This window comes from Corylus avellana, chromosome 6 (genome assembly GCF_965113065.1).
Source record: "Corylus avellana chromosome 6, dhCorAvel1.hap1.2, whole genome shotgun sequence".
NCBI lineage: Eukaryota > Viridiplantae > Streptophyta > Magnoliopsida > Fagales > Betulaceae > Corylus > Corylus avellana.
The window spans coordinates 11,873,266-11,891,265 of record NC_142495.1 but is presented as its reverse complement, the minus strand read 5'-3'; the positions used below and the strand labels follow the sequence as shown (position 1 = coordinate 11,891,265).

General features: G+C 36.5%; 2 protein-coding genes across 3 annotated transcripts; one reads left to right on the top strand and one right to left on the bottom strand.

Annotated features, from left to right (window-relative positions):
• Nucleotides 1-480: 480 nt before the first annotated feature.
• On the top strand, nt 481-11,522 carry LOC132187757 (ATPase 10, plasma membrane-type). 2 transcript variants are annotated; one of them, XM_059602176.2, is made up of 22 exons: nt 481-705; nt 1,489-1,571; nt 1,658-1,777; nt 1,929-2,027; nt 2,191-2,328; nt 3,704-3,838; nt 3,998-4,177; nt 4,803-5,009; nt 5,098-5,217; nt 5,351-5,470; nt 5,546-5,668; nt 6,091-6,195; nt 6,368-6,512; nt 7,731-7,892; nt 8,675-8,913; nt 9,303-9,335; nt 9,452-9,533; nt 10,017-10,177; nt 10,281-10,454; nt 10,547-10,729; nt 10,818-10,978; nt 11,100-11,522. In XM_059602176.2, exons 2-22 carry the CDS (start codon nt 1,506-1,508, stop codon nt 11,194-11,196), a joined length of 2,850 nt encoding a protein of 949 aa, XP_059458159.2. In that variant the 5' UTR covers nt 481-705; nt 1,489-1,505; the 3' UTR covers nt 11,197-11,522. The 2 variants fall into 2 exon arrangements, with proteins under 2 accessions (XP_059458159.2, XP_059458160.2); XM_059602177.2 differs by lacking the exon at nt 481-705 and adding an exon at nt 889-907.
• On the bottom strand, nt 11,309-15,399 carry LOC132187758 (alpha/beta-Hydrolases superfamily protein). Its single transcript, XM_059602179.2, has 5 exons — nt 14,986-15,399; nt 13,627-13,874; nt 13,440-13,473; nt 12,534-13,318; nt 11,309-12,116 (listed from the first exon to the last, which is right to left on the bottom strand). Exons 1-5 carry the CDS (start codon nt 15,383-15,385, stop codon nt 11,859-11,861), a joined length of 1,725 nt encoding a protein of 574 aa, XP_059458162.2. The 5' UTR covers nt 15,386-15,399; the 3' UTR covers nt 11,309-11,858.
• Between the last annotated feature and the right edge of the window lie 2,601 nt (nt 15,400-18,000).

The following is an 18,000-nucleotide window of genomic DNA, read 5'->3' as shown; positions in this document are numbered from 1 at the left end:
GAAACTTTGTGCACAGTAGTCTTTAGTGATGAACCATATGTTACATGTTTTTGCGAAGTATCATCAACTCACTATTTGCAGATGAGAACAAAAATCATCTTTTAAAAATTGCTCATGGGAGAAGAGGAAGAATAAAATATGGGACCCCCCAAATCCGCTTAATTAGGTTAGTTTGCTGGATATGATTGTATTTGCGTGTCCACTGTTTACTTTCCCACGTGTCATATATATAAATGATGGAATCACGACAGTGTTGGTAGGAGTGGCATGGACCAAAAGACAGCGAGGAAGAGGGGCAGGCACTGTTGGGTTTGTAAAGGGACCGTTAGGTTGGGTTGGAAGGGTAGGTTTTGAAAGGTAGTTAAGCTAACGGTCTCTTGAACATCTCCCTCGTCTTCGGTTTGACGTCAATCAGAAAATCAATTAAAAGGCGTTGAAGAATGGCGCGACCCAGATTGGGAAATGTTGGATTAGGATCATCCGCTCGTCATGGACACCTAACCAACGGTCAGCTACCAAATCAATTAGATTTGGAGCTAATTATGGTATCCCTTTTTAAACATCCTTACTTGTCACTCCTCTCCCTCACATTTCTTGTTCCACTTCTCTCAAAAGCAACAAGAGGAGGAGGAGGAGGAGGAAGAGGAGGAGCAGCCTCTTCACAACACTTCCTGTTGCTTCTCCACTTCCCCAATTCTTGCATCAGTAAGTAGCTGCAAATTTTCTGACATTTTCTTTTATGTTTTGTTTACTTGTTTCTTATGATGAACTTGAGCCGTTCCCAGATCACACTAGTTCTTAGTTCTTACACTCCTACTCCCACACTCCCAAATGCAGACTTCCTAACGTTTTGGATCGATCACTATTTGATTTTGGATCCAACGGTGATTTTCACTGCCACTTGGGAGTGTGTGTAGCATTTCTCGATACGAAATCACGTCAATTCAAGTAGCAGTTTACTCAAATTGATCATCATTATCAGTTTAGAAGATGACTTTGAATTTTCATTTATTATGTTACTGATGTTAATATCAGGACTAGTTGGGATGGATCTTATTCATATCTTCTGGGGATTCAGCCAATACAAAACTAATTTCCTTCATTTGAGTTAATTTGGTGAATGAATTCGGTAATGGTGATGATGTCAGTTGATATGAGGGCATTGTGTCTGAGGGTTGTCTCACAAATTTAAGGATAGAGGAAATACATATCCATTGGTTTCTTCAGGGAACATGACAACGGAGTAAATAATTAGAACAATTTTAGAATAGGGATCTGTGATAGTTATCCAAATTGTTGGTAAGACTTCTTATTACAATTTGAATCCATCCTAATATGTTTTACTCAGAGTCTCCCTAATTGTTGGAGATGGTTAATGCTAATATGTGTTGTCGTTGCCATTTGGTTTCTCATAGTTTTCATACTGTAGAATTTCTGAAGGGTTTCAAATGAAATGAAGTCATGGTATTCATTTGACTGTAACTACAGGTTTTGAAGTGTGAATCATGGCTGAGGAGTTGGAGAAACCATTGCTTGGTCCTGAGAATTTCAACCGAGAGGGGATCGATCTGGTAAGTTTTGTAGTAATCACATTGCAAAGTTATACAGCTATGAGATCCCATTGAAATTCACCCTCTATAACACTTTAATTTTATAGGAGCGCATACCATTAGATGAAGTTTTTGAACAACTTAGAACATCACGAAGAGGGCTTTCGTCTGAAGATGCTGCAGCCCGACTGGAGATTTTCGGCCCGAACATGCTCGAGGAGAAGATAGTAAGCACCACATTCTTTTTATATGAAGCAAGTAAAAGAGTCAATTCAGCTGGAAATCAGATCAATAGAGTTGACCATCTAGGCTCTTCAAACCATCTTTATGTTAAAAGTAATTTCTAACTTTGGAAACCACCGATTTACTATGATGCAGGAGAACAAATTTTTGAAATTTTTAAGCTTTATGTGGAATCCATTGTCATGGGTTATGGAAGCTGCAGCAATAATGGCAATTGTCCTTGCTAATGGTGGAGTGAGTAGGCTATATCTTTGCACCAATTTAACTTTAGTGCTTCTCCTTGAATCTTCTTTGTTTATTTTCTTCTTCTCTCCTCCACAATGTAACAAGCTATTCTGATTTGTTCCTTTCTGCTTTATAACCTTCTTCTGTTTTTTTTTTTTGAATAATTTTTCAGGAGCAGGGACCTGACTGGCAAGACTTTGTAGGGATCGTTTGCCTACTGATAATTAATTCAACAATCAGTTTTATAGAGGAAAATAATGCAGGAAATGCTGCAGCAGCACTTATGGCTCGTTTAGCTCCTAAAACAAGGGTAAGCCACTCAGATTGATGCCTTAAGCTAGGAGATTAGTTAATAATGTCGTAAGCATGGTCAAATTTCCTTGCATTAGTTGATTTCCTTTTCACCATACTTTGGGAACACAAGACATTTTACCAACCAATATGTCTCCTCAGAAACTTTTGTGAACTGAAACATCTTAGGAAACACAGTCTCTTTGAGTTATTTTGCTATTCTATAAAAGAATTTTATTGTATATATGCTATGGAATTTCGGCACTTTGTTTTTTTCCTTCCTTGTCCACTGCCATATGTGCTACTCCATGCATGGGAGATCTAACTTTTTTTTTTGGAAAGATAAAAATGAAGCAAATAAGCAATTAGTTTCAAGAGTTCTGTCTTTTACATTGTCTGTCATGGTGTTAATAATTCATAACAAGGAAACATCTAATGATGAAAACTCTATAGTAAACTCATGTTTCTAATACTCAATAGGAGTCAAGAAGTGTGATTCAGTGGGAAATGAGCCCAAAGGAGAAGCCTTGGAGGTTCACTTAGCTTCATGATATTTTAAAGGATCTCATAAATGTTAGATTAGTCTTTTTTTCTTTTTCTTTTTTCTCCTGGAGATTCTGATTCTGATTCTAACCTTTTATACTCACACCTATACATTTAACAATCTTCCCCTCACATGTGAGTCCATCATCAGGTCACTACACTCGCCCTTAAACAAAATTTTATCAATCTTACATATATCTCTAGAATCCCTTGTGTGGGCTTTAGCCTTGCCAAGCACTTTTGTCCCTGCTCCAACTACGAAAGGGGCCCACCATCTATGCATAACTCCAACCAAGGGAGGGACTATTTGTTAATTAAAGTAATAATTAAGTGATTAAATTTACTTCTTCCTACCAACTTAAACTTTTAGGACAAGTGGTAGTTTAACGGGATAACTGGTAGTTTAACATAGTATCAGAGCCAAAGGTCCTGAGATCGAACCTTGACTCCGTTAATTCACCCCCATTTAAATTAAATATTTCAAGTGTTGGGCCTAACCTATTAAAAATGAGTTTGAGCCCACACGTGAGGAAGAGTGTTAAAGTAATGGTTAAGTAATTAAATTTATCTCTTCCTATCAACTTAAACTTTTGGGATAAGTAGTAATTTAACATTATTATCATCAACCACACCACACGTCTTCTTTAGTTCTTATATCACTTGTTAGTGAGATTGATGCCTGGAAAGTCTTTTACAAGGACTATAATATATACCGATAAGATACAATTTAATTCAAAAGCTTAAACCTATAGGTTTGGATCCAATTATATTACATTAACTACTTATACTCGTGACATTTATTCAATATGGTACTTAACCATTTTACTCACACGTGTATACTCAACGTGCAGGTTCTCAGAGATGGGCAGTGGCAAGAGCAAGATTCAGCTATCTTGGTACCAGGAGATATAATTAGCATAAAGCTTGGGGATATCATTCCTGCTGATGCTCGCCTGCTTGAAGGAGACCCACTGAAAATTGACCAGGCAAGTTGTTCCTAGAAATTAAAGAAAAGCTGTTTCTGTACTCTCAGCAAGTATAACTTTCTGTTGAGTAATTATTTCTTTGTCTTTTATTATAGTTATTATAGTATAGACTTAAGATCACACATTATAATGTAATAATTTTAAATTTGGTCTGCGCAGTCGGCTCTTACTGGAGAATCTCTACCTGTCACTAAGAGGACAGGGGATGAAGTATTTTCTGGTTCAACATGCAAGCATGGAGAGATTGAAGCTGTGGTGATAGCAACCGGAGTTCACTCTTTTTTTGGAAAAGCAGCACACTTAGTCGACAGCACCGAAGTTGTCGGTCATTTCCAGCAGGTGATTTAGAAATTCTTTAATCCTTAGGCAGCAGGATTTCCTTGATACCTAAGTTTCCCCATGACCTTCTGCATAATAGATTCTTGAAAATCTTCCATTCTGATGTGATACATACTTGGAAATTTCTTTAAATTGCTAGTTTTCTAGTTTGTTCAATGAGACAATTATGACATTTTGTTTTCTTTTCTTTTTCCTTTAACCTTGGTGATTTGATTTAGTTTGGTAATATGAGGTGCAGTGTTGTGTTCTCGTCATAAGAAGTCTTTATTTTTATTTTTTTGTGTTTATCATGTCTTTACACTTTCAGCATGATGTTTGCTTTCTGGTGTCAGCATTTCTATTCCAATGTTGTTGGCATAAAAATGGAAATCCACAATATATATTTCTTGAATACGACATCAATGACCGTCAAATCTGCTTGAAATCTTAGCTGCTTTCACCTCTATCTTCTCAGACATAGGTTAGAATATTGATTAAATGGTGATTTAACATAATATCAGGGTCAAAGGTCAGGAGTTCGAACTTTACCTTTGTCATTCACCTCTCATTTCAATTAAATATTCCACGTCTTGAAAGTTTAAGATTCTGAATTATAATATGACATGAGTAACATGTTTTTCTGCAGGTTCTGACTGCCATAGGGAACTTCTGCATTTGCTCTATAGCTTTGGGAATGATTCTTGAAATCATTGTTATGTTCCCAATACAGCTCCGTTCATACAGGGATGGAATCAACAACCTTCTTGTTCTTTTGATCGGAGGAATACCCATAGCCATGCCAACAGTTTTATCTGTGACACTTGCTATTGGTTCTCATCGACTATCTCAGCAGGTGCAACTCATTACAGCCATTAACAAACACAACATCAAACTCAAATACCAATGCTTGGATTTTTCTCATGTTATTTTCATTTTTGAAGGGTGCCATTACAAAAAGGATGACAGCAATTGAAGAAATGGCAGGAATGGATGTCCTTTGCAGCGATAAAACTGGAACTCTTACACTGAACCGCCTCACCGTTGATCGGAACCTTATCGAGGTACTAAATCCAACTCTAGAGCTTTCCTAAATTTCTGGTCTCCATTATAGGCTTCTTAATTTCTGGGCAGTGAACTCTAGATGATCCCAGTCCTTTAATGCCTCATTTGTCCTAATAATTTGAACATGTGCAGGTTTTTAACAAAGCTATGGACAAAGACACAATTGTCTTGCTTGCAGCCAGAGCATCAAGACTGGAAAATCAAGATGCTATTGATGCTGCCATCATCAACATGCTTGCTGATCCAAAGGAGGTAGGGTTTTCAATCAGACGTCTTTAGTTCTACTCATTTGTTTGGCATAAAACTGAAAAGTAATTCCGTCTTCAGGCACGTGCAAACATCACAGAAGCACATTTTCTTCCATTCAATCCAGTGGACAAACGTACTGCAATTACATACATTGATTCTGATGGTAACTGGCATCGTGCCAGCAAAGGAGCTCCTGAACAGGTATCTCTATATAGGACATAAATTTCCACCAAACCAATTTGAAGAAAATTTCCTCCAACCTATTTCAATAAGTAATAAGTGTCATTCAACATTTTTAAGTTTTTCAAAAAGTAATGTTTAGATTCGCTAGTAGAATGGCAATAAATAACTCTTAAAAATGTTAAAAAAAATATGTGAGAGATGACACTTGTCACCTATTGAAGTAGGTTGAAAGAAATTTCTGTCCCTCTATATATTCCCTGATTTTTCTCTCCCCTTTTCTTGACCTTTACTGCAAACTTCACTTCTCAAGTTCCTGCCCCTGCATTGATGAAAAGCACTACCAACAGAAAATGTGTTTTTTACCTTAATTCATTGCCAATAAACCATCACTTGTGCCAGATCATGATTTTTTTTTTCTGTATTGTTTTCCCAAATGTCAGATTCTAAATCTTTGCCAAGAGAAAGAAGAGATTGCCGGAAAAGTGCATGCCATCATTGACAAATTTGCTGAAAGGGGCTTGAGATCTCTAGGAGTTGCTTATCAGGTATAGCACATAGCTTTTTTTTCTCTCCTTTTATTCCTGAGGTTTGATTTGTAAGAACTTATTCTGTATTTAAATGATTAAAATCTTGAAGTCAGACAACATGATCAACATGCAAATCATTTGATGTTGTCTCTCTGACATGTTCATTGGCGTCATTTAATCATCCTTCCAGTCAGTTCCAGAAAGAACCAAGGATGGCCCTGGAGGTCCTTGGACATTTTGTGGGTTGTTGCCCTTGTTTGATCCTCCTAGACATGATAGTGCAGAGACCATCCGCAGAGCTCTTAACCTTGGAGTCGGTGTTAAGATGATTACAGGTACATGTGGATCTCTGATGATATGACAAGGAGCTCATAAATTTCTATAAATCAATTTCTGGTTTTATTTAAACTAGCCATTTATGCGTTGAAATCACAACTTTTTCTCCTATGAATTGTTCCCAGTTGCATTTATATGGGTTTAGCTATCACTATGTTAGTTTAAGTAAATTTATATAAATAGAGGACACCTGTTTTTTTTTTTTTTTTTTTTTCTCTTCTTTAATTTTTGTGTGTGATAAACTTAAACATATATTGCATTAGACATGTCTTTGGTGCTGTAATCATGTCAAAATTTGAAATTTGTCAGCATGCTTGTATTCTTGTTATAGATGAATTTTTTTAACTTCTAGAGAAAAAATCATGGTTGTTATGACTGCATAATGACATCAATAGTAACTTGGTTAGGTTCAACTTAGCAGAGCTTCAATTTAGACTTTAAATACTCCCCTGAACAGAACCATATTTACTACAGAACAATGAAATCATTATTTGCTGCTAATAAGAAAACCACCTCAGAGGTGGCGGACTTGGTGAAATATTAAACTTGCAAGCAACAAACAATATCAACATTGTATACCACCTGATCAATAAAATCAAGAACTAATCCAAAAATTAACTGAAAGATGGAGATCAAGAACATGAGTTAATAGAAATGATAATCTGGCCAGAGCTCATAGCTAATGATGCTCAACACCCCAGTGGCTGGCAACTCTGCTCTCAGTATGCCAATGATTTGGAGAATTTAAATAAAATTTTGCTAGAAATAATAATGAGTTGATAGAAATAATAATGCTGGCCTGATCTCTGCTCAACAGCCTGCAATTGCTACTGGTCCTCTCAACATATTTGGAGAACTTAAGAGAATAATTTACCCGTATTGTTATCCAAAAACATAAAATCTGAACCATCTACCTGGTCTCAATCAGATTCTACCAATTCTAAGTATCAACGGATACATATATAAATTCTAAAAAAGAAAAAACATTTACTCCTCATTTATTTCTCCCTTTACTATATTATTACTAGGACTTGTGCTTCTCTCTAATGATGAAACCATTTGTTTTTCACATTTCATCCCAAAATATAGTTGAAAACCTTATAATGCCTGCTCTTATATTGATGTCATTGCATCTTTACTTTCTAGTTAATATTGGAAAGCCTTGGGCAGGAATATCAAATAGATATACTAACACATAAATGTATATGCAAATGAAGGTGATCAGTTGTCAATTGCAAAGGAGACAGGCCGACGACTTGGTATGGGAACAAACATGTACCCCTCTTCTTCATTGTTGGACCGTCACAGAGAAGAACATGAAGCTCTTCCAGTGGATGAACTCATTGAAAAGGCAGATGGCTTTGCTGGTGTATTTCCTGGTATTTGAATCCAGTGCTTGTCTCATGAAAATTTAATTCTTTTATATTACATATGTACTATGTTCTACATTTTTTCTTCCTCTGCTTCGTTTTTTTTTTCTTTTCTTTTTTCCATTCTTTTGGTGGGGTGGTGGGGGAGATGGGGTGACTTGAAAAATAGCAACTGTCAAGGGTATCTTATAAAATCCTCTTCCTACCCAACACTAGTTCGTCATCATTGTTAAGTCTTGACAGATGACATGACCTCTACGTCAAATGGCACACTTCCTCTCTCCATAAAAATGGTACGGAGTGCTGAAATTGTGGGTTTGAGACCCACAGGATGCATGTCTAACTTTATGAAAAAATGGGAGTGATAGGTGGAGTGGTACTTTACTTGGTTTGCAATAAACAAGAGGTGGAAAAGTATTTTCTATATCTCTGTTCTATTTTACAGTTATTTTCTTGCCCAGCTTGTAACTTTACATTCATTGTCTTCAAGGCTTCTCAGAGACCACAAAGCAAGAACTCTAAACCACTAGGCTTTATGAAGCTAATATACAATGCATAGCAAACAAATTACAAATTTTTATGGCCAAAGTATGGCAAGGTTTTCAAGTTACTAGATCATGTAAATGACCTCATAGAAGTGTTCTCACATACTTGAATGGTTAAATTCTAAAATGTGTAAACTATACAATTGCTTACAAAAATTTCCATATTATGTACTTACCCAAAAAAAAAGATATGCATATCTCGTGATGATTTGCTGATTCTAGTTTTCATTGCCATAAAACTTTCAGAACACAAGTACGAAATTGTGAAAATTTTACAAGAAAAAAAGCATGTGGTTGGAATGACTGGAGATGGTGTCAATGATGCACCTGCTTTAAAGAAAGCAGACATTGGAATAGCAGTGGCAGATGCTACAGATGCTGCAAGAAGCGCTTCTGATATAGTCTTAACTGAACCTGGCTTAAGTGTCATAGTCAGTGCTGTCTTAACTAGCAGAGCTATATTCCAAAGAATGAAGAATTATACAGTTGAGTATCAATCTTTTCTTCTGTTTATAATGATCGTAGATTATATCTTCAGCATCAAGTTCTATAATGTATGCATGCTGGAAAGAATTGAAATCCTGGAAAATTATACTGGATTAGAACGATTTAACTGTCGTATGATTTAGCATGTGCTACTTCTATACGACAAGGATACCTTAAAAATATTATGATATCAAAGCTGGATACTCTCACTGGCTACTCTAGAGATTGGAGATGCTCCAAGATCAATAAGAGTGCAAGATGCATCTGAAAAATTTTGTAGCACCAAAATTGATGACATAAACATAATTTTTTTTATTTTTGATTCTTATTGTATTTCTTGCTTCTAAATTTTTTACAGTATACCTAATTCGCTTGCATGAATATGCAGATATATGCTGTCTCCATAACCATAAGGATTGTGGTAAGTTAGGGTTAAGTTAACATTTTTCTTTCGTTTCAACCATCTCTAGGGCTGAAGTTTTAGTTGATTTTTTGTTTCAATATTCATATAATAATTCCAAGTCAACCTTTTTGCAGCTTGGTTTTGTGCTTCTGGCCTTGATATGGGAATATGACTTCCCACCTTTCATGGTTCTGATAATAGCAATACTGAATGATGGTAATGTTTAAAGTAGCCTCTGTTTCTATTTCTTTTCCTTTTTCGGTTTTTTTTTTTTTTTGTTTTTTTCTTCCTTCCAAATAATGAATATAATCAAACTTTGGGAAACTTCCCCTGTTTTCTGGAATTCTTGGCCTCTATTTCTTTCCTAACTTTTAATAACAGAGTGGACATCCAGTTAGTGAAACAGAAAAATCAACTAAAGAAAGAAGGGAAGAAAAATTTAAAAACCAAGTATAGTTGTACATGAGGAATATGGCTCTACCGCTTTAAAATCATTATCTTATGCATATGGCTTCCATCAAGTTTCTCTTTTACAAATTAAAATTAAAAGACAATCATTCACAAATATATATATATATATATATATATATATATATATATATATATATGAAGGGTTTTCTAGACCATTGATGCTTAGACATTTGGAACACAGCAACTTTATTTTCTCTTTGCTCAAAATGTTTTGTGTATTTGAATTAGGGACCATCATGACTATATCCCAGGATCGGGTAAAGCCATCTCCAAGGCCCGACAGTTGGAAGCTCAATGAAATATTTGCAACCGGCGTTGTAATTGGCACATACCTTGCTTTGGTTACTGTTTTATTTTACTGGATTATAGTGGACACTACTTTCTTTGAGGTATAAAACTCATAAAACATGTTTTGTGACTTAGTTTCTTGAGATGCTTTAGAAAATGAAATGAGAAAGAGAGATAAATATTGATTTATCCATGCCACTGCAGACTCACTTCAACGTAAAATCCATAGCCAGCAACTCTGAGGAAGTTTCATCAGCTGTATATTTGCAAGTTAGCATCATCAGCCAGGCTCTCATATTTGTTACCCGCAGTCAGGGGTGGTCGTTCCTAGAGAGGCCTGGAACTCTCTTGATGATTGCCTTTGTGGTGGCTCAACTGGTAAAGTTTATGCAGAATATAAGCAACTCCAAGATTTGTGGTTTTTCAATTGTTTATAACATTTGCTGAGATTGTTGTTTATACGTGTTTAGGTGGCTACCTTAATTGCTGTCTATGCAACCATTAGCTTTGCTGCGATTAGCGGCATCGGATGGGGATGGGCTGGTGTCATATGGTTATATAGTTTGATCTTCTACATACCACTGGATGTTATCAAGTTCATAGTACGCTATGCATTGAGTGGAGATGCTTGGAATCTCTTATTTGATAGAAAGGTCTGTTTCATGCTTCTTTTTCTAATCCCACTCTGAGGAATAAGCATTTCTTGAAATGACCCGTGTTTTATGTTTTTGGCTTGAGCAGACAGCTTTTACTTCTAAGAAAGATTATGGGAAGGAAGATAGGGCAGCCAAGTGGATACTTTCTCAGAGAAGTCTACAAGGATTGATGTCTGGAGAATTGGACAATGGGAAGAAATCTTCTGTGATTGCTGAACAGGCCAGGCGGCGTGCTGAAATAGCCAGGTAACTACAAAGCTCTGCCCTAAGTGTTCCCTCTTCCATGTTTTTCTTTAAGTTGGGTTTGATTAATTGATCCCATCTAAAATGGAATTACTTACACTGTATTTACCCTTGAATTTCGCAGGCTAGGGGAAATACACACCCTGAGAGGACATGTAGAGTCTGTAGTGAGGCTGAAAAATCTGGACTTGAATTTGATCCAATCGTCTCATACAGTGTAATATAAATAGTGTATCGTTTAATTCCCTAGTGAAGGCAAAACTGGCGGCTGTTGCTCATATGATTAATGTTGAGAGTATTCTGCAAAAGAAAACAGCATTTTTCACGCGGGAGTTGTTGGAAATGGCTTTGGTGATGTATGCTGCGTTCTCAATTCTTTGGGCTCCAAAAAGTCAGGAATAATGCATCTCAATTGCAATTTTTTTTGTAGAGAAGAGGACAATCTGTCTTGAGCTTTCAATATTCCTACTTTTGTTTGCAGAGATTTTATGTAATAGTCAGACACTCCCAGACAAATAAAGCTACTTGCTATATTTATTTATTTTTATCAGAATTTTATCCATCTCAGAATTATATTGCCAAAAGCACTCATATATGCCAGGGAGTATAATAATAATACTATATCTAGTACTTCGCCCTGATTGTTGATACCTCTCAGACCAACATCATTATTGCTTGTTCTGACAATCAGGTTGTCGTACTAAGACAATGCATGAAACTGGAAATGAGTTGGTAAAGAAGTATCTAACCTGAAAGGAATTTTGTAGCAACCCTTTGACGTTGGCTCAAAAACTCGAGAAAGCAACATTATTCTGACCTCTTGACTAGCCGACTCCATTCTTAATCTACACTATGACAAGCATTATGGCAGAAGAAAATTTTATTAGAGGGAGGACATCTGCATGATGCGCTCCCTTCCAAGCCTCACAGAGTTGACATAATCGGTAGGGGAATGTGCAGAAATGCCAGGAAGTGCCAGTCCTATTACCCTGAACGATATGGAAAACCAGCCTTCCTTATACTCTGGTCCATGGGTGTAGCCCATTGTTAAAGCTCTGATTAACTCCCAAATGGCATTCAGATACTCTGGTATCACGTATCTAATTCCAAAGTAGTTTCTGTTTGGCTCCTCATCCATGTCCTTCAAATATGCATACACCAAAGAAAACAACCACCTCAGTACTGTTAAGAAGATGAAACATCAATGAAAAGAACTAAAAAGTTAAAGACAGGCTGTGTTATAACATGACAATAAATGCTACTGCTTCTTTCTTTTGTAGCTAGCTAGAGTACTTAAATCATTTAACAAACAGACACGCAGTTGGATGTGTCTCCTTGTCCATGATATTTCAACAGAAAACTTTTAGCCAATGGAGTAAAATTTATCCCTTTGTAATGCGTTGTTCCTATTATTTTTGCTAGAAAAAAAATTAAAAAAACAAAAAAATCACTTGCGTACAAGGCTGACAAAGATCCTGATTGGACCAGACAGTATCAACACATAAATTGATAACTGTTTTTGAAAAAGAAGTGTAAGCAGAGAGGCACTAATACATACCTTTTCAATGTATAGGCTATCATAGTATAGGCACGCTCCAAAATGTTTATACAAGAAGGTTTTGTCATCGTAAGGCAACCTTGGCACAAGGTCGTTGCAGTAGACCACCCTGAAGTACTTAGGGACCGGATAATCCAAATGGGCTTCTATGAAACTCCCCAGCTCCTTGTTCCCAACTCTGGGCTGTCCATATGTGTATACACCCAACAGCCTTTGCATAATCTCCTCCTCCTCATGCAACGCAAGCACTGTTGGGAATAATATGGCAAGCGCCCCACCTAAGCTATGCCCAGTGACTACAAACTTTGCATTCTTGTGCTCCTTGAGTAAGCTCTTGAGCTTACTTTTTACAGCATAGTATGCAGTCATCTCCACCATTTTTGGTGGAATCTTCTTAGTGTCAGCACTAGAAGACCCCTCTGAGTTTGAAGACTGATCCCATCCACCTTGTCCCAGGCCAGAATCAGTGTTTGAGGATACTGATTCTGTGCCTTTTGATGGGCATGTGCCATCAACATCATTTGAAGGGGTGAACCTTATGTCTTTCACTTGAAGGTGATTTTGGAAGCTGACAGCATCAGTTCTGTTGCCTAAACCTAAGGCTTCTAAGAATCCCATGTGAACTTTTCCTAATTCTGGGATTTCATACCAAGAATAGTCAAAATCAGTATTCCAATCATCGGCATCGAAAGGCTCAGTGCCCCTGAAGCTGATCAATATCAGATTTGCGTCTTCACGCTTGTCACAGAGTATGAAAACTTGGGTCGACATTTCCTTTTGAAAATCTATCAACTCGTTTTTGAGTCAGTGAAGGAAAAAGAACAAAAGACAACGCTCATTGCATAAATAAAGCTAGACATTAAGGAATATCATTTAACACAAAATCAAGGAAAATATATATCTTACCATTCCAGCAGTTGTAGAACTTCACAAAGTGCATCTGCTTTTTTTGAAAGGTTAGATTAGAGACGACATAATCAGAAGCTGCTATTGCTTTATTTTTTGCTAGAACAGAAGATCATATTACTTGTCATCGAATATAAGAGAAGTGTAGAATAGAAAAAAGTGGAAAAACAAATATAGGGTAGCTTGCCTTCCAGTGGTGAACTACAATATTTCTAATGACTTCTGCATTCTCATAGGCTAACTTGGAAGCCATGATGCAAAGGTCCATAAGAGCCCGATTCACCATTTCTACTTTTGTGCTTCTCTCTCCCAAAACAGAGTGATCACCATTCTCTTGCAGTAAGCTTTGGCCCTTGTATAGGTCCACCCGCCCATCTAAATGTCCAATTGTACTTATGAAAGTCTCAGTCTCCCGCTGTGGCACGACTAATTTTCCTGCTTCCGCCATTGTGGTGTCAGTAAAAATCGCATTACTATGTCGAGAAAGAAAATTGAGTACGCTATCAGGATCTCAAAGTATTTTGAGTTTCTGTAATTACGATCGAGCGTGATTGAACACTGTTAATAAGTGCGATCAATCGTACTAACAGAGAATAAATAATAACTCTCTGGTAGTACGATCGATCGCCTTCATGCAAAGCGATCGATCGCACTCGCGATAGTTTGAAAACACTGAACTGTGATGAGCTGCTACTGATAGGGTGGTTAAGCTGTTATTCTTTCTGTTAAGATTGGTTTGTAAATAACAACTTATTGTTATCTAGTTAGCAGTTAGTATATGCTATATATACTGTAAATGTACAAGAATCAATTCATTGAATGAAGTTCACAAGAGAATTTTTCTCTTAATTCTTTGTTAGTTCTATTTTTTGATATGGTATCAAAGCCAGATTCAATTGGCTATGGCCCACCGTCACCCATTGTTGCACGTGTTAGCTTAGATGTCCTCCCGCCACACATGAGGGGGCATGTTGGAAGTCCCACATTACTTGAGTATTAAGAAGATGGGCCATTTATAAGGGTAAGGGGAAACTTCAACTCTTGAGCTAGCTTTTGGGTTGAGTTAAGCCCAAGACCCATTTTTAACATGCATCTTGTTGATTGCATATTTTAACTTCAAAAAAGTTGAAATTTCACTAGGAACCATGAACTCACTTTCAAGCAGGCCGACTAGGACACAAATTGCAAGCAATTCTCAAAGCACGCACATCAACAATATTCAAAACAAATCAACAATGAAAACCATGTTTCTCATTCGATGAGCATGCTAATTTTTTGCCACATACTCTACAAAGCTTCTTCTAAGTTGGTGATTATCATGTGGATGGTTCTCATCCGTATCAGAATGCAAATAAATCCCTGGGAAAACACAGATATGATCAATCAAGCAGGTTTATCTATAGACTATATATAATGAAATTACATGTGTATTCTATCCATTAAAAACAAAAAATAAGAAACAATCAGATGATTCGAAATGAAGAAATTTCAACAATCAGCATGGGAGACAAGAGGGTGCATAAAGAACAGACAACATAATGTTTACCATGTAAGAGGTTGCAGAGTAGACCGAAGAGGTTGCCGTTGAGACAGAGGAGATTGAGAAAGAAGTCGACGGCATAGCCAGTCCACTCCATGGGCTTGCGAAAAAATGCAACGATTTTGCGCACAATGATGGATACCAGAATGACCCATCTATGGTCGGCCGCCGCAGCACCCAGCAGTCCCTCGTCGGAACCCTCCATGAATCTCAGCCCGCTCACTGTGTCGGCACGCACCAGGTAGCGATACAAGTCCCCTATTCCACCCTTTTCTGGGCGTACGATGAGGTAGCTGGGACCACTGCCCCGGTCAGCACTGGTCGAAGAGGGTGACCCAGAAACATCGTCATTAATCTCATTTTCTTTGCGTTTGTTGTTGTTGTTATCATCAGAGTTGGTAGCCATGGCCGTGGGTTTTTTAATGCGGGTGTTTTCTTTTCTTATGGTTGTATTTATTTATTTATAGCTTCTTCTGTTCAGACTTTTACGTTACGTAGATAATGCACTTGTTTTGCGTAGGCCGGGGGGGCAGAATCTAGAATGACGTTATGGTATTTTTGGAATTTTTGGAAGTGGATGTGGAAGGAGTAACAAATTGCTGTTGAGCTTGAGCCCCTCCAGAAGGTTATACTCGTCATTATCCCTCTATCCAGTGGTTCCTTTTGTTTGAAAGTGGTTTTAAAATGAACTAAAACTAAAAGTAAAAAGCCTCAAACTTTTACAAGATGGGCACGGCCAGTGCAACATGTATATACACTTTTTAATAAAATAGTGACAATTATCATTGAATTTGGAATGATCCCCGCTATGAAGCTGCAACCACCTCTAAAAGGAAGTTGAAGCGGGAGAGGCATTATCAAAAACCGAAATAAAACTCTATGAAGTAGTAGTACGAGTCTCTACTACAAGATCTGACCAAAGTAGTACATGGAGTCTAAAATCTACAAAACCCAACAAAAAAAAAAGAAAAAACACACAACAAAAAATATAGCATAAATACAAAACCAACAATAGCAGCTGCAACGAAGGAGAGCATCGTCTGGAGGGCAAGTGCAAGTCGCATGATGGTGTGTTGGGGGTAGATGATTACGCGGAGGAGGTTGACAGGAACTGAAGCGGCCGAGGAAGATGGTGGTGAGGCGCATCTAATTGGTGTACAACTCGTTTGTTAATGCTTTTTAAAATGTTTATTTTGTATTTTAGTTGTAATGTAATATAAAGAATAAAGTAGTTTTGAGTGTTTAGTAAGTATTTTATGAGTTGAATTATTTTTTAATATTTTTGCTTTTACTAAAAATTAAAAAATTTATATATATATTAGCAAATTAGCCATAGATGATAGAACAAAAGGTCCATCAAAGTAAGCTAATAGTATTTGTCTCTTTTTTTTTCTTACTAAATATGAGGGAAATACATGTGACAATTTTAGGTGTTGGATGGTATTGGACCTCTTCACTAGTCCCTTCCACAACCAATGTGAAATAATCTACACAATCTCTCCCTCACATATCAGGCATTGGGTCAGAGTAGAGATAACCCGTTTTTTCGGTTGACTATTGGGCCGAGACTTATTGATTGAACTTGAGCTATGATACCAATGTAGGAGTGGCTTTTACTTACACTTATAAACTGATCACTAACCCCTTATATAACCGATGTAAGATAACCACAATATTAGGCATTAGTGAGGAAGTAGAGACAAGGATTTGAAACGAGAAAACCTAGTGGCAAAGATAGAACCAAAATGGTGCATATAGTAGATTACAATAAAAATATTTGTAAGTTCTTTGAGGTTGAGGTTGGGAATGCGTGCACGTATTGGAATTCCAAAAGGTATGTGGTCTTATCCTTACGTTCTTAACTCTTAAGTATACCCCAAAACGAGGGAAAACATCAAAGTTAAGTTTGTTTGGGTTAACATCATTCTCTCAGACCCCTTTGTCATGTTCCAATTTTCAAGGATAAGCAATATTCATCCAAATTTCCAAAACAAAAAGCGATAAGGCTACCACCATCATTGTGTTGCTTTCTCTGTCTATCCTGACTCCTGTGAGAGACAGAGAAAGCAACACAATGATGGTGGTAGCCTAATCGCTTTTTGTTTTGGAAATTTGGATGAATATTGCTTATCCTTGAAAATTGGAACATGACAAAGGGGTCTGAGAGAATGATGTTAACCCAAACAAAATATATATATATATATATATATATATATATATATATATATATATATATATATATATATATTTGTGTGTGTTTATGTATACCCCTGAACCCCAAAGATTTGAAAAAAAAAAAAAAAAAAAAATACTTTTATTTAGGACTCCTGAATTATTAGTGTTTTGAGAAGACCCTTCAAATTTCAAAAACTCTCAATTTTGTCCCCAAACTTTCAATTTGATGCAATTGATATCTCCGTCAATTTTCTGTTAAACCCTAACGGAAACCACTAAAAAGAGTTCAATTTTTTAATTTGAGATTAGGAGTAAATTTGAAATTTTATAAAAATGACGGGGGTATAAATGTTATTTTATCACTTTTAACGTTCAGAAATTGACGGAAGAGAGTACATTGCATCAAATTGAAAGTTCATGGGATGAAATTAAAAGCTTTTAAATTTGAAGGGATTTTCTCAAAACGAATAATAATTTAAGGATCTTAAGTGAAGTTTTCTTTAAAAAAAAAAAAAAAAAGGGTTAAATACCTTATTCCACCTTTGGTTTAACTTCTTTATTTTTTATCCTTAGGGTTTAATTTTAATCACAGAAAGTACCTCTGGTTTGCCTAAAGACGAAAATGGTACTTCCGTCTAAATTCCGTCCAAAATTTGACGGAATGTCACGTCAGTACCAATAACAAATTGCAACGTGTCCATATAATTAATTAAAAAATAATATTTTTAAAAAATTGTATTAAATAATTATTTTTTAAAAAAAAAAAAAAAATGTTAAGGGGTGGTGGCTATCTGGTGAGATGGGAGTCCTTTGATGCATGTTAAGATATATCATAGATCTCTTGTA

Excerpts from the sequence above, each read along its gene's own strand:
- LOC132187757 (XM_059602176.2), top strand. The coding sequence starts at position 1,506 with ATGGCTGAGGAGTTGGAGAAACCATTGCTTGGTCCTGAGAATTTCAAC. Across the intron at positions 5,471-5,545 it reads TGCTTGCTGATCCAAAGGAG|GCACGTGCAAACATCACAGA; the intron begins GTAGGGTTTTCA and ends TTCCGTCTTCAG. Across the intron at positions 10,730-10,817 it reads ATCTCTTATTTGATAGAAAG|ACAGCTTTTACTTCTAAGAA; the intron begins GTCTGTTTCATG and ends TGGCTTGAGCAG.
- LOC132187758 (XM_059602179.2), bottom strand. The coding sequence starts at position 15,385 with ATGGCTACCAACTCTGATGATAACAACAACAACAAACGCAAAGAAAAT. Across the intron at positions 13,875-14,985 it reads ACTCTGCAACCTCTTACATG|GAAAATTAGTCGTGCCACAG; the intron begins GTAAACATTATG and ends TGGCGGAAGCAG. Across the intron at positions 13,474-13,626 it reads TTGTAGTTCACCACTGGAAG|ATGCACTTTGTGAAGTTCTA; the intron begins GCAAGCTACCCT and ends CAAAAAAAGCAG.